General features: G+C 36.5%; 1 protein-coding gene across 4 annotated transcripts in view; it reads right to left on the bottom strand.

Moving 5' to 3' along the window:
• The window catches only part of LOC311090582 (NACHT, LRR and PYD domains-containing protein 3-like), a 28,671-nt gene extending 18,190 nt beyond the window's left edge, over window positions 1-10,481 (bottom strand). For 3 of the 4 annotated variants that reach the window (XM_084125952.1, XM_084125953.1, XM_084125951.1), the window contains exons 1-6: window positions 10,335-10,481; window positions 10,063-10,158; window positions 7,135-7,242; window positions 3,860-3,973; window positions 2,002-3,744; window positions 1,358-1,528 (exon numbers count right to left, since the gene is read on the bottom strand). In XM_084125952.1, coding sequence (XP_083982078.1) covers window positions 1,358-1,528; window positions 2,002-3,744; window positions 3,860-3,973; window positions 7,135-7,242; window positions 10,063-10,112 — 2,186 coding nt within the window. In that variant the 5' untranslated portion in view covers window positions 10,113-10,158; window positions 10,335-10,481. Of the gene's footprint in view, window positions 1-1,357; window positions 1,529-2,001; window positions 3,745-3,859; window positions 3,974-4,605; window positions 4,788-7,134; window positions 7,243-10,062; window positions 10,159-10,334 lie in introns of those variants that run through there. The other variant, XM_084125954.1, reaches the window with a different exon arrangement.
• Between the last annotated feature and the right edge of the window lie 5,834 nt (window positions 10,482-16,315).

The raw sequence follows: 16,315 nt of genomic DNA, 5'->3' as shown, positions 1-16,315 counted from the left end.
CATATGACGCATTATTTTTATTTAAAATCCAGAAGTTGTTACTAAAAATGTTTCTTCCGCATTGTGATTCTCTTTGTAGACAGTACAGTTATACAATCTTTAATAGATGTATTCACATTTAAATGCACTCAATTTAAACAACATATTATTCAATTCATTACTTTTATATAGATGTATATTTTAAGCTAAAATAAGAAACATTTTAAATTAAAACTTTCAATCAACAAAAACAGCCGACTCTCATGCCTTTTCTTTTACATTTAAATCCTTATACAAGAAATCCTGCGGGTCATAAAGAACATCCATGAAGAGATGAGTGCCATCCATTATGTCGCCTTGTTTATCTAAATGTGAGGTAAGATGTAGTTTTCCTTGATTTACCCAGGGCAAAAACCCATGTGTTGACTATGAAACACATAGAGTTTAAATTATATGCATCTATGGTGAAATGACAACATTTCCATTGCAATCCATGTTTACTTTTATGCGAACAATGCGCTGTCACTTTAATTCAGCGTGTGCGGTCCAGAAATGCGTTTCAGGAGCTGTGTGTCTGCAGCATTTTTGCTGAATCTATTTTTGCTGTGCTGCACACACTTCACATTGGAGCAACTCTACTACAAATCTAAACAAGTCAGATAATTGGGTACCAAGAATTATTCACAGTATTTCAAAGTGTACACAATAAAAATGAATTGGATATTCATTACTACAATTGTCCATATTACAGAATACCAGCATGTCTTATCAGCTTCATACATACTCTCACGTTTGCAGTGTGAAAAACTAATATGTATGAACCTGGCATGAGACGTGCTGGAATTCTGTAATATGGACAATTGTGGTAATGAAAATGCACTGAATTGTTATTGTGTGCACTTTGAAATACTTTGAATAATTCTAGGTTTCTTATTATCTGACTTGGAGATGTCTTTGTAGCCACCATTCGTGTAAAGCAGCTCACATCACCAAACGTGTCATTGATTGATGATGTAAAACTCCGGACAAGTTTTCTTGTGTGCGTCTATTTTTAACGCGTCTTGACTGTCGTACAGTGATCTGACATTAATGACAACTGAGATCTTACAGTTTGAGGAAGTAATATCTGCACTTTAATCAAGACATTTTAGGCAGGTCTGGATCAGTGTGTTCTGTTAGAAAACAACGGAAGCTTCAATAAATGTTTGGTGGGTTAAAAACAGGTGCAACAGGTCATGTGATGTGATGGAGATGAATGAAATGAACTTCATCTTCAGTCTTTTGTGCTGAGATTTAGTGTGTTTAAAGAACATTTCTAAAATTTACATTAAAGGACACTGAGGAAAAAGACGAGTGAATCTCAGAGAGATGATCTAACCTCAGTATCTCCAGTTTACAGCAAGGATCCTCCAGTACAGCAGAGAGAAGCTTCACTGAATTTGATATTTTATTATCACAAAGATCCAGAAATCTCATGTATGAGGGGTTTGATCTCAGAGCTGAAGTCAGAGCAGCAAAACCTTCATCTGTGACGCCACAATTCCTCAACCTGTAGAGAACAATGACACACTCTTCACTCTCAGTTCAGTTCAGATCACATCAGTTTAGCAGTGAATCCATTATTAAAGAGAAAGTTCAAACTTAAAGCAAAAATCAATATGTTTGATGGATCATTAGATTGAGATCCAAAATGTCACAGAGCACAAAACATTTGCCTAATTTATGAAAGATAATTAATATTGCCTTATTGCACAATGTCATTGGTTTAAAAATGACAAATATTTAAATTCCTTTTTTATTTGCAAAAACATTTTTAATACCTGATATGCCTGAATTATTTCTTCATATGCAACTTCTCTGATTTTGAAAACTTATGGTGTTACTGATTTGAAAAAAAATATCTCACTAAGTTAAAGATCACTAAACTCTAGACAGCATCTGCAGCACTGACAATTTATGAACTTTTATTTTCTTAATGTTTTAACAGTAAATTCATTGTTCTCAGTGATACTTGTTACTTACTGAATTGATCTGGATTCTTTCATCACTGGCAGCAGCTTCTGAAAAACTTTCGTATCTTCAGCTTGGTTTCCTTTAACAAACTTCCTGAGATCAAACTCATCCAGCTTCTTCTCTGATGTCAACAACACAAAGACTACAGCTGACCAGTGAGATGAAGAGAGTTCAGCTTCCTTTATGTTTCCAGATTTCAGATACTGATGTATTTCCTCAACTAGTGAATGATCACCCAGTTCATTCAGACAGTGGAACAGATTGATGGATTTCTCTGGAGAGTCAGTGGTCCTGATCTTCATCTTGATGTACTCAACAGTTTTCTCATTACTGTCAGATCTGCTTGTCTGTTTCATTAATCTTTGTAGGAGAATATGATGAGACTCCACTGACAGACCCAGAAGGAACCGCAGGAAAAGGTCCAGATGTCCATTTTTACTCTGTAGAGCCTCATCCACAGTCTTCTGATGTAGGTCAGATACAGTATATGTGAAAAACATTGAGAAGTCAGAGAATACTTTAGAGACCTGTGAGCAGTTCTTTATAAAAGAGAGGTGCACAAATAGAGCCGCTAGATGTTCCTGAACACTCAGATGAACAAAGCAGAAAACTTTCCCCTGATACCAGCCAGACTCCTCTCTGAAGATCTGAGAGCACAATCCTGAGTACACTGATGCTTCTGTCACATAAATGCCACACTCTCTCAGGTCTTCCTCATAGAAGATCACATTGCCTTTCACAAGCTGCTGAAAAGCCAGTTTCCCCAGTTTGAGGATCATGTCTTCATCTGTCATGTTCTTCTCATAATCCTTCTCATGTTTGATGTTGGTCTGAATGATCAGGAAGTGTGTGTACATTTGAGTGAGAGTCTTGGGAATCTCTTCACTCTTTGCTTCGCTCAACATCTTCTCCAGAACAGTGGCTGAGATCCAGCAGAACACTGGGATGTGGCACATGATGTAGACGCTCCTTGATGACTTCAGGTGTGAGATGATTCTATCGGCCAGACTCTGATCACTGATTCTCTTCCTGAAGTATTCCTCCTTCTGTGGATCATTGAAGCCTCGTACCTCTGTCACTCGATGGACACACTCAGAGGGGACGAGATCGGCTGCTGCTGGTCTGGAGGTGATCCAGATGAGAGCAAAGGGAAGCAGATTCCCCACAATGAGGTTCGTCAGCAGCACGTCCACTGAGGCTGATTCACTTACATTACACAACCTCACATCGCTCTGAAAATCCAGAGACAGACGACACTCGTCCAGACCATCAAAGATGAACAACACTTTAGATTTGTCACTGGATATTTCCATTTCTTTAGTTTCAGGGAAAAAGGCATGAAGAAGACCTGAAAGACTGAATGTTTTGTCCTTCATCAGATTGATCTCTCTGAAAGGAAGTGGAAATATGAGCAGGACGTCCTGATTCTCTTTCTCTTCAGCCCAGTCCAGGATGAACTTCTGCACAGAGACTGTTTTTCCAATGCCAGCGACTCCCTTTGTCAGCACAGTTCTGATGGGTTTGTCTTGTCCAGGTAAAGGTCTAAAGATGTCATTGCATTTGATCGGTGTGTCCTCTGTTGCTGCTCTCCTGGATTGTGTCTCAATCTGTCTCACCTCATGTTCATTACTGATCTCTCCACTCTCACTCTCTGTGATGTAGAGCTCTGTGTAGATCTCATTCAGGAGTGTTGGGTTTCCATGCTTTTCTGTTCCCTCATGCAGACACTTAAACTTCTTTATCAGATTTGATCTGAACGTAAAATTGTAAAATTAACATACCAAATTATTACACAAGTTAATAAGCAATAATTCTTTTTTGTATTCTGTATCATAATCAAATCATATCTTTTACAAAGATGTTATACCTGAGATCAGTCTGTGTATCTCCACTCTTAAACTCTATTATATGACACACAGACGCATCACTCCTCATAGACACACAGCTGGGCTCTGGTTCTGATATCTTCTGATGAACTGAACTATAACAGAGAGATTAAAATTAATTAAATTTCTGCATTTCAGTTTAAATTACTGTATTAAAAAAATTCAATTAAATTTTATCCATAGAAACACTTCACAGGTTTTTATTTACACTCAATTGATGTTGATACAAAAACTGTACTTTTAAAGGCTAACTAAACCCTAAAACAACTTTTTTTAGTTAATGATTTGTAAGACTGGGGCTTTATTAGTGCTGTTTATTGATTCGAGTAAATCTTTTGACATTTGGGTATAAAGTGTTTTAATTCTACAATATATGGTGTAAAAACGTCTGAGTGCTGCCCTCTTCAGGTTGAACGGTGGCTACTGCAGTTGAATTTCCCTATTGGTACACCCTGTGATGTAAGCAGGTACCAGCTCACCCCGCCCTTGGCAGCCCCTGGTATAAAAGCATCTTGTTCCGTCAAAACCACTGTAGCGAGTCAGGAGTTGGAATTGCGAGTATTGAAAACGATCAGGATAGCGTATATTAGCATCTAGTTAGCATAGCATTTATATAGTTATTTAGATTATTTTGTGTAGCCTAGGTAGTTAATTCGCAGTTACGCCCATTTCACACATAGGCCTACTCCGTTTGCAGTGCGTATGCATTGCGTATTTTTTCCCTTACCCATGTTAACAGGTTAGAGCTTTCACACTGCACGCGGTTGCAGTCCGTTGATCCGTTCCAGGTGCGGTGCGTATACAGCAGTGCAGCGATCGTTTCTGCACTGAGTCTATTTTTGCTGTGCTGCAAATGCTGAATTAAAGTGACAGCGCATGTTTCGTGGTCAAAATGAACACAGATTGACCTGAAAATATAGTAATTTCACCATAAATCCGTTTAATTAAATAAAATGTAGTAATCTCACCATAAATGTATTTAATTAAATACTACTTTTTTTCAGTCATCTTTTTACATTAGGAACAGGGTAAAACAAGGAAAACTACAATTTACCTCAACAAGGCGACATAATGAACAACACTTGTCTCATTCGTGGAGGTGGAAAAACAAGTTCTTTGTGACATGCAAGAATTATTGTATTAAAATTTAAATGCAAAAGAAAAGGCATGTGAGTCGGCTGTTTTTGTCAATTGTAAGGTTTAATCTAAAATGTTTGCGATTTAAATATAAGTACATGGTTAAATATTTGACCACTTGCTTGAGCAACTTAATATATATAGAAGTAATGCATGGAATAATAGGCCTACGTTGTTTAAATTGGGTTTAAACATGCATACGTCCATTAAAAAATGTACAGTATATGTGTACAAAGAGAATCGCAATGCTGACAAAACTTTTCTTTTTTTTTTAATAAAAGTTGCTGCATAACTTCTGGATTTGAAATAAAAATAGTGAGTATGTGTTTGTGATACAGCCTCGGATCAGTTACGCACTGCAAACGCAGCATATGTGAAAGCACTATAGCGCGTGCTGCTCCTGCACCGCATACGCACTGCATCACGCACCGCATACGCACTGCAAACGGCATATGTGTGAAACGGGCGTTAGTGTAGTATTGTTAGAAGCATAGTTAGTTAGTAGCATGTTAGTTGCATCAGTTAGGATAGCTTCAAGTTAGCATAGATTTTTAGCATTAGCTTTATCTGTATTTAGTACAGTGGTTAGGATGGGACGTAGTAGTGTTGCTGGTTGCAACAGCACTGCTCGTGCTGAAAAGCGACGCAGTGCCAAACGCTGCTCCTCCTGCATGGACTCCATTACTGCAGCGGCGTCTTGATGTGAGAGAGCATATATTTTTAGTCACAATTTATGTTCCTTCCTATTAGGCTAAAGTTAATCCTCTGGGGTCGACAAACGATCAGGATCGTTTCGGCGCGTTTTTGCTGGATTTTTTCACAAAAATAGACTTAAAATACTCTGTCATTTATGGTCATACAGACTTAATAAATATGAAAAAATAAACTGTTAAATGTCAGTTTTTTCATGTGTTCACTTACAATCGAAACAAACCATTGTGCTTTTGTAAAATAAAGAAAATAAAGAGGGTGTGCTTTCTGCCTCTCCGTCTCCGTGAACTTTTTTTCTGGATCACGTCTCTAAACTTAAACAAAACTCAGCGAATACTAGTCACACAGGCATAAGCAATATCTTTATAAACATTTAAGTCTCTGCTATTAAATGATCTAATTCAAAACGAAAACAAATATTCTCTGTTTATGTAATCTGTATGAAAAGATAGAGATGTCAATCGTTCTCATGGCAACTCATCTGCGCCTACAGAGAGCGCGCGCTATTGAAACGGGTTTCAGGTGCACGGCCTCCCACTCAGCCCCGCCCTCTGTTCGTCCCCTCTATCTCCGCTCATAGACAGTATATAAACTGGACACAGCGACCCCATAGGTCGAAAAGTGAAGCCAATTAGAAGCACTCACTTCCTGATGGCTGAGCGTACTGCGCAGACTCAAACTGAGCTTCACGACGTGGATGTGACGTGAGCAACCCGTCTGTCTTCTAGCTGTGCCAAGAGAAATCTGAATCATTCCCTTCCGAATCTTGCAGAGGGAGAGTGTGAGTATGAGCTGTCCATGAGCTAGGAGCAGGAGCAACTTTATGACTCTCTATGGGCTTCTCCCTTGACTTTATGCCTCCACGTCCCCCCGATTGACTGCAAGCTTCTCCTCCTGTCTATACGGTAATTTCCAGAGAGTCCCGTGCTTCTACAGGGCCATAACGTAAGATACAAGGTAATGGAGCCTTTTATACATTGTCATGTTTCTTTAGAAATAAACAATGGACAAATGGAGTCTTTAAACGCTGTCAAAGTGACGCCAAAATGAATGGGAGTCAATGGAATGCTAACAGCAGGTGATGGCTTGTTAGCCAATGGCGGCCCCCGGGGGTGGTACGCTATTCAAGAGCTCGATTACCCCCCTGTCTCCGCTGGGCTCTGCCCACCTTTCCAGCATTTTTCAAATATTGCCAGTGGGTGGAGTCAGGCTCTGACCAGGGGTTGAGTTACCCTTTAACTAAGCACTCTCATAGATGTGTGTATCTGTGAGCAACTCTATAGACGTTAAAATATCAGATAAAGAATAGAAAAACTATAAACGATGTACAAAAACATTTAATATCACAATACTATTCTAATAATACAAAATGCCATACTATAATCATATTTTTATAGAAATGATTTACCTGCAAACAGTATCTCCACTCTTAAAATTTACTGGCCAATCCATAGACTTGTCACTCTTCACTGACACACAGCTGGGCTCTGGTTCTGATCTCTTCTGATGAACTGAACTATAACAGAGAGGTTAAAGTTAATTTAATTTCTGCATTTCAGTTTAAATTACTGTATTTAAAAAAAAAACGTATTTTATCCATAGAAACACTTCATAGGTTTTTATTTACACTAAGTTGATGTTGATACAAAAACTGTACTTTTAAAGGGTAACTAAACCCTATAACCCATGAACTGAACTATAACAGAACAGATTTGATCCTTTATGATTATAATCATTTTAGGGCTGCACGATTAATCGCAATTAACATGGAAATTGCGCTTAAACAGTTTTGAATTATTGCGATTATGAAATGGCATTATTTTTTATGTGCAGCTTGTCAGTGACGTACGGCTCTTTGATCAGTAGTAAATGCTACTGTGCTATGCTCCATCTGAGAGCACTGTGAGTTTGAGTCGCTTATAAAGTGCACTTGAAAAAGCAACACGCGTCAAACATCTTTCCAAACATGAGAAACATTTATGAACCTCGTCCAACAAAAGACAACATTTAATAAATCAATTAAAGCATTTCAATCTTGTTTATTCAGCTACAGCGATAGTATGATGCCCATAGGGACTTCCTGGAATGACGTGCATCATCTACTTCTGTGGCGGGGTATATTTAGAGTTTCTGCGTGAGACGCCCTCTGGCTTTCAGAAGGAGCCGCTTTTACTCTCGATCAGCCGTTCTGCACTGACAAGCTGCGCGCTTAATATTAATGGCTATGAAAACACAGGACCTTATTAATATTTCAAAATATGTCTCAAATTTTGATGGTAAATTATATTCCAGCCATGCATGTTCCGTAGACAAAATAGAAGATTTTTTAAAGCCCCTGAAACATAGTATATATAGTATTGATGAAGAATGTAAAGCCCTTTGTGATAAGGAAGTATCCATTTTAGAGATTAGAACAGCTATTAAAACAAATCCCCTGGTAATGATGGCTTAACTGCTGAATTTGAAAAAAAAATATTTCAGGATGATTTAGCTGCATTTCTGTTAATGGTATTTAAAGAATATATTGATCAGGGTGTTTTGCCACCCTCCGTGACACAAGGTCTAATATCTTTAATTACAAAGCCTGATAAAGACCTATTATCACTAGATAATTGGCTACCTATCACCTTAATTAATAATGACAAATAAAATTATTGTATCCATATTCTCTGAAAGATTAAAATCATGATTAGAATCTATTATTGATGAGAGGCAGTCAGGTTTTATAAAAGGAAGGCATATTTGTAATAATATTAGACTTGTATTTGATCTTATAGATTATAGTGAAATTATCAATGAAAATAGTTTTATCCTGTTTGTTGATTTTTACAAGGCCTTCAATACAATCAAACATGACTTTATTTTAAAAAGCCCTTGAATATTTTTGTTTTTGGGGACAAATTTCAAAAGGTAATCAGAACCATATAATAATATTAATAGCTCTGTAAAATTGGCATATAAAACTTCTCATAGATTCGAAATTAAGGATTCGACAGCGCCCTATTATTCCATTGCCTTTTATGTTGGTTACACAAATTATGGCCATTCATATATTAAAAAAAATACATTTTTCGTGGTATTAGAATAGAAGATATAGAAATTAAATGCACACAATTAGCTGATGACACTACTCTTGTCTTAAGAGACTATACTGAAGTTGAAAAAGCAATTATGTGTCTGTCTCTCTAGGTTCCTGTAACTTTACAGCAGTATGCAATATTCCCATGAAAGAAGTTGTCAAATATTTATTTTAGTCAGGAATGAGTTAAACTTTACCCCTATCATTCAGTCATTTGAAAAGAAACTGGATTCTTGGCTGATCTAGCTGGCCGTGTGTTAATGGTTAAAGCTGAGGGTTTATCTAGGTTGTATATACTGCTCAAGTGTTAGATCTACCCCCTCGTTAATTAAAATGATGGACAAACTTTTAACATTTATTTGGAAGAACAAATCACACTATATTAAAAAAGAAAATATTGAAAGAGGATAGAATGTTTTGGATTTTAAGACCTCTAACATGAAATTCAAAATAAAATGGCTAAAAAAAAAAAGCATTTATATGGTATACAGTACCTAACTTTATATTTCAAAAAGTAGGTGGTGCAGAGTTCATATTAAAAAATGTGATTATCAACAAAATACCCACTACAATTGCAAGTTTCCACAACAAACAAGCATTGTTTTCATGGACTCTTATGTATAGTCATATTGGAGTAAAATTTGGATGATGCCTCATAAGTATTGCATCACAAATAAAGTGAATAGGTTTCATATAAAATTGTCCATCAAGTTTACCCAGTTAAGTAACTTGTGGTACAGCGTTTTAAAGTGAACATGGAAGATATTTGTGTTTTCTGTAAAATTTCCCCTAAGACTATTAATCATTTATTTTGGGAGACCCAACTATTTTGGACCCAACTATTTTGGAAAGAATTCAGTAATTACTTACAAAAAAAAGCTATGAAACATGTTAACTTTGAAGAAGTTGATGTTATGCTCAAATGTTTTTCATTTGAAGGTGATAAAAATCAAATTATACTTGCCCGTTACCATATTCATAAAGTCAATAATTTGAACGTTTTTTCCCCTTTGTTTAGCCTACAGCTGACATGCTGTGTACTCCTGTATGTAAATTGTTTTGTTTTTTTTCTTATTAAAATGCAATAAAAAAAAATAAAAAAAATAAAAAAAACGAATCGTGCAAATCGTTTCATTTATTATAAAGTCTTTAAAAAGCATTTTTCATCAAAAGCACTTTAGGCTGGTCTTCTTTGTAATAACTTTGTATAACAAAAACATAAATATGTTAAATGTAATTTATGTTTATTCAAAGTACCTGCATCCTGGAGAAAAATCTTCATCTCTAGATGTTTGTGTGTTATCCATGATGAAGCTGAACAGTTAAAACGAAATCTGATCTCCAAAACTGACTCTGGATGAAAATCACAAAAACAACAATTCAGTTCAACGAGTCAGAAAGAAACAGGATCACGAGACGGCGACGTTCACTCAAACACACATTGTTAACACAAATGCTAAAATAAACCACAGACAACACGAAAAACCAATGAAACCACATTAATTTGTTTTAAAATATCTAAACCTAACCTGAAGAACTAATCTTGTCCTGTAGAGAATGCAGAAGTCGCACACTAAAGCGTCTCCAGACCTATTCTCCACAGATGCATTTTTTTTCACCTTTCAAGTAACTACATGTAAATTCATTACAAAGGTTCCCATTAAACACACGGATAGACTAGACTACTCGTTAAACATTTACTTTTGCCTTGTCCAAATACTTGCGGTCTTTGCACTTGACCATTTGCATGACGTATTTCCTCTATTTGGCCCAAGTGGTCAAAGTGGCTTAAAGACTGCCAGTGTGGGTATTTGGACCATAGACATAATAGAGACCGCTACTGCCTATACTGGCGCTGACGAGTCGTTGGGCTACAGAGGCAGAATTGTCTCAATTATAAATCACGCAAAAAAACATGATTCACATATGCGTAGACAATTTCACATGCATGAAACCTAATTCATGTAAGTTACACACAAAAAATAAATAAATAAATAAATTCACGTGCGTGAAAAAAAAATATATATATTCACAAAAAGAAATTCAAATGCGCAAAATAAAATTATATATTCATAAAATACATTTCACAAATGCAAAACACAAAAATCTTTGAATGTTTAAAATGTATGGGATTCCATTTGTGCCAAAATTATGTCGACATGCTATCTGTCTATGCTATGTGTCGTCTTCCATGTCTATGTGTCTGTTTACTGTTTATGTCCATGTCTGTCTGTCTATGCTGTGTGTCGTCTTCCATGTCTATGTGTCTATTAACTGTCTATGTCTATGTGATTGCCCACATGACTCAACTTTTGTCTTTGTCAACTCAACTTACTCCTGTCATCTGTCCTTGTCGTTTGACTGTGTCGTCTTGCTGTGTCAATGCTGCATGTGTCATGACTATGTGTTGTTTCACTCTGTCGTTGCTATGCGTCGTTGCTATGCGTCATTATTGTGCGTCGTTTCCCTCTGTCATTACCATGGTCGTTACTATGTGTCGTCTTCTCTCTCTTGCTTCATATTGTTGCTTTGTGTTGTTGCTATGTGTCGTTCCTTTGCGCCGTGTCACTCTGTCGTTGCTTTATGTTGTTTCACTCTGTCTTAGAAGAGAGAAGACGACACATAGTAACGACCATGGTAATGACAGAGGGAAACGACGCATAGCAACGACGGAGTGAAACAACACATAGTCATGACATATGCATCACACAGCAAGACAACACAGTCAAACGACAAGGACAGATGACAGGAGTAAGTTGAGTTGACAAAGACAAAAGTTGAGTCATGTGGGCAATCACATAGACATAGACAGTTAATAGACACATAGACATGGAAGACGACACACAGCATAGACAGATAGCATGTCGACAAAATTTTGGCACAAATGGAACCTCATAAAAATGTACGAGTTTATCCTTGAACGTGAATGTCCAAATCGTCATTCATTTGTGAATTGCCTTGGATTTGTGTGTGTGTGTGTTTCCTGGCAGCGCGCTCCTCCTACACCTACTGTCTATGTCCTACACAGATGAGTCGTACTCTTTAGCCAATCAGATTTAAGCTTATCAATCAACCAATCAGTATCACGTGAGGGCGGGCCTACCTGCATGCTTTCGACCATGGACCAGGTCATGGCTGAGCAGAGGTATGTGCAGTTGTACGTTCGTTTCTGTGTTAACTGAAGTTAAAGAAGTTCGAGATCAGTTGATGCAATTGTTTATTCACTGCTTTTTAGTCCACATGTGAACATTAACATTTATTTTTAGTATTGATGGATTTTCATGTCCTGTCCACCACACATTCAACTGATGATAATGTATGTAATGATGTGCATATATAGGAGACTTCTCTTTAAAAAATGATTAGTTATGATTAATTTTCCTGTTACATATGAAGGTAATGAACTGACAATCTTAAGTATGAAGCACAACATTCAACAAATATACGTCTTTTCCAGAGTCGTGAGATCCAGTCAGAGTCTTCTTTGCTTTTAAAGTATATAAATATAAGTGCAATACATCCAGTGAAAAGTTAACAAATGAATTGTGTTCAATCCAGTCATCAGTAGACCTCTCTGTTAGAACATATCAGATATTGGCCTGATATTTAAAATAGTAAAAACCTATAGTACAAGAGGTGCAGACAGAGGACGTGGGAGATTAAGTAATGGTATTTGAATAGAGTTGACTGACTAATCTTAGTTGCATAATCTTAATTGCTTCTCCATGATAAGTAACTTTGTCTGATCAGCATAAAATCAGATTTGCCTATTTTACTAGGCTAAGTAAAATTAATGCTTCACAAAATTGTCGTGTGACACTAAAAACCTTGAGATGACAATACAGCACAAAACATAAGGAAATGAATGTTGAATATATTGGTAACACTTTACAATAAGGTTCATTAGTTAATATAGTTAATGTATTAACTCACCATGAGCATGTTTCCTGGAGCGCGCTGCCAGGAAAGTCTCAAAAACACACACACACAAATACAAGGCGATTCACAAGTGAATGACGATTTGCACATTCACATTCAAGGATAAACTTGTACATTTTAAAACATTCAAAGGTTTTTGTGCACAGTTGTATATGTACGAATTGTGTTTTGCATTTGTGAAATGTATTTTATGAATATATAATTTTATTTTGCGCATGTGAATTGCTTTTTGTGAATATATATATATATTTTTTCACGCACAGGAATTTTTTTGTGTGTAGGCCCTACGTGAATTAGGTTTCATGCATGTGAAATTGTCTACGCATGTGTGAATCATGTTTTTTGCATTATTTATAATTGAGACTATTCTGCCTCTATATGGGGCCGCCATCTTAGACCGGTGTTACAATATATTCGGTTCCTGAAATATTTGGTTCCAATGGGTGGAGCTATCATGAATATTCACCAGACCATAGCGTGGGCATCACGACAAGCGAGTGGAACAGAAATTATTAGCGTGAGCGCCTCAGATCGCGTTTTGTTCTAAACTAATCCTATAACTGTTCGTTTCTCACGAATGACTGAGATTAAGCTTTTTAAATATCTATTAGTGCATGTTTAAATAAATATATTCTTGTGTTTTTATTCTGTCTCCCAAAGTTGTCTGTAGGCTATATTATTAAAATAGCTTTTTATATTATAGGCTGATAGCTCAAGACAACATAGGCTACGTGGATTTGCATGTTGTTGCATGCTTTGAATGTTGCTTTACTGAAAATCTTTTTGATACACAACTGAAAATCTTTTTGATACACAACTGTCAAAGGTTATCATAAATGTAAAGCTTCAGTTGCTTTAACAGCTGTTTTCTCTAGCAATGCTTTTGAACGTTGGGCAAATGAAGTGATAATTATTTCAATTGTATTGATGTACATAGCTTGGTCCAACTAAAGTAATGTTATACTTTGTGCAATTTGTCATTTTGAATGTACCATTCCAAAGGTAAGTGCACTTAATTGTAATGAAAAAGAGACAAAACTCTAGAAAATTGATTAATTTAATTTAATTTTTATTTGGCAATGTCAAATTGTATTTTTTCTTACATTGATATAATGCATTGGAGTACCAAATTAAGGGCTTTGGCACCTAGGGCAAATAAAAACCTCACTGTATAATATAGTATAAGACCTCATCTAAAAGTAGTATGTTTTGATCATGAAGTTACTTAGTGTTACTTAACTCACCTCTGATTGTAAGTTCTGTGCCCTTCTAAGGACATATTTTTCTTTTTTTTTTAGAAACACCATGAGGAACCTTTCCAGATTTTTTCAATTCATACAAGGTTTTAAACATTGACAGCCAAAATGACAAATTCAACAAAGATGGGGAGGTTTATTTCTATGAATTGTGGTTGAGACTCTTATGAGGTTATTCTTTTAAAACATCACCATAGCTAATTGGATGTTGAATGCTTCACAAACTATATGTACTGAACCAATTATTTATTGGCCAAAGCTGTGTACAATAGTAAATTGCATATAAATATTGGTCAGAAAAGAAGTTTCTCAGGTGTGGTGGGTCATGGACATATAATTAAAAAGTATTGTCATTTAAAGAATATAATATACACTCACCTAAAGGATAATTAGGAACACCATACTAATACTGTGTTTGACCCCCTTTCGCCTTCAGAACTGCCTTAATTCTACGTGGCATTGATTCAACAAGGTGCTGAAAGCATTCTTTAGAAATGTTGGCCCATATTGATAGGATAGCATCTTGCAGTTGATGGAGATTTGTGGGATGCACATCCAGGGCACGAAGCTCCCGTTCCACCACATCCCAAAGATGCTCTATTGGGTTGAGATCTGGTGACTGTGGGGGCCATTTTAGTACAGTGAACTCATTGTCATGTTCAAGAAACCAATTTGAAATGATTCGAGCTTTGTGACATGGTGCATTATCCTGCTGGAATTAGCCATCAGAGGATGGGTACATGGTGGTCATAAAGGGATGGACATGGTCAGAAACAATGCTCAGGTAGGCCGTGGCATTTAAACTATGCCCAATTGGCACTAAGGGGCCAAGGAAACATCCCCCACACCATTACACCACCACCACCAGCCTGCACAGTGGTAACAAGGCATGATGGATCCATGTTCTCATTCTGTTTACGCCAAATTCTGACTCTACCATCTGAATGTCTCAACAGAAATGGAGACTCATCAGACCAGGCAACATTTTTCCAGTCTTCAACTGTCCAATTTTGGTGAGCTCGTGCAAATTGTAGCCTCTTTTTCCTATTTGTAGTGGAGATGAGTGGTACCCGGTGGGGTCTTCTGCTGTTGTAGCCCATCCGCCTCAAGGTTGTGCGTGTTGTAGCTTCACAAATGCTTTGCTGCATACCTCGGTTGTAACGAGTGGTTATTTCAGTCAAAGTTGCTCTTCTATCAGCTTGAATCAGTCGGCCCATTCTCCTCTGACCTCTAGCATCAACAAGGCATTTTCACCCACAGGACTGCCGCATACTGGATGTTTTTCCCTTTTCACACCATTCTTTGTAAACCCTAGAAATGGTTATGCGTGAAAATCCCAGTAACTGAGCAGATTGTGAAATACTCAGACCGGCCCGTCTGGCACCAACAACCATGCCACGCTCAAAATTGCTTAAATCACCTTTCTTTCCCATTCTGACATTCAGTTTGGAGTTCAGGAGATTGTCTTGACCAGGACCACACCCCTAAATGCATTGAAGCAACTGCCATGTGATTGGTTGATCAGATAATTGCATTAATGAGAAATTGAACAGGTGTTCCTAATAATCCTTTAGGTGAGTGTATATCATTTTTATAATATAAAACAATATACATAAAGTTATCTACCTATCCTAAATACGATCTAGACTGTTTAAATAATGATAAACAAAAACATCTGCCTCAACATATTTCTGTGTAAAATGTATTGAGGTTTTTAAAGCATTCATTCATTAACTCAAAATTACTTTTATAGTAAGATGAAGTGTCTTAAAATGACATATTTTATTCATATTCATTTGTAAAAATGAGAATGTCAGACAAGAGAAACACATGGGATCAAGGACAAAATTAATACAGCAGGACTAATAAAATATTTACTATATTATTCAAATATTTATCTATAAATATAGGCTACCTTTCCTTATTTTTTTGGTGTACCCATCTACACCAGTGTGTTTTTGTGTACACTTGTTTACAAAAAGATTACATAGAATGATAACATTACTAAACTGATAAGATGTAGGCCTAATTTTTATGATTAATGGTTAGTCATTATATCAATTAGTTTGACCACTGTTCTAAAGCATTGCTAGAGAAAACAACTGTTAATGCATCTGAAGCTTAACATTTATGACAACCTTTGATAAAGTAAAGGATGTGTATCAAAAATATTTTTCAGTTGAGTCAGTATAAAGCAACATTCAAAGCATGCAACTCCAAGATCTTATGTTGGACTTGCCTATAATTTAAAGGCTATTTTAATAATATGCAGACAACTTTGGGAGACATAGCCTAATATATTTGTAAATATTTAT

Source organism: Abramis brama (assembly GCF_963993115.1).
Source record: "Abramis brama genome assembly, chromosome: 10".
NCBI lineage: Eukaryota > Metazoa > Chordata > Actinopteri > Cypriniformes > Leuciscidae > Abramis > Abramis brama.
Note: the sequence above shows the minus strand (reverse complement) of the source record. Positions and strands in the feature narration are given on the sequence as shown.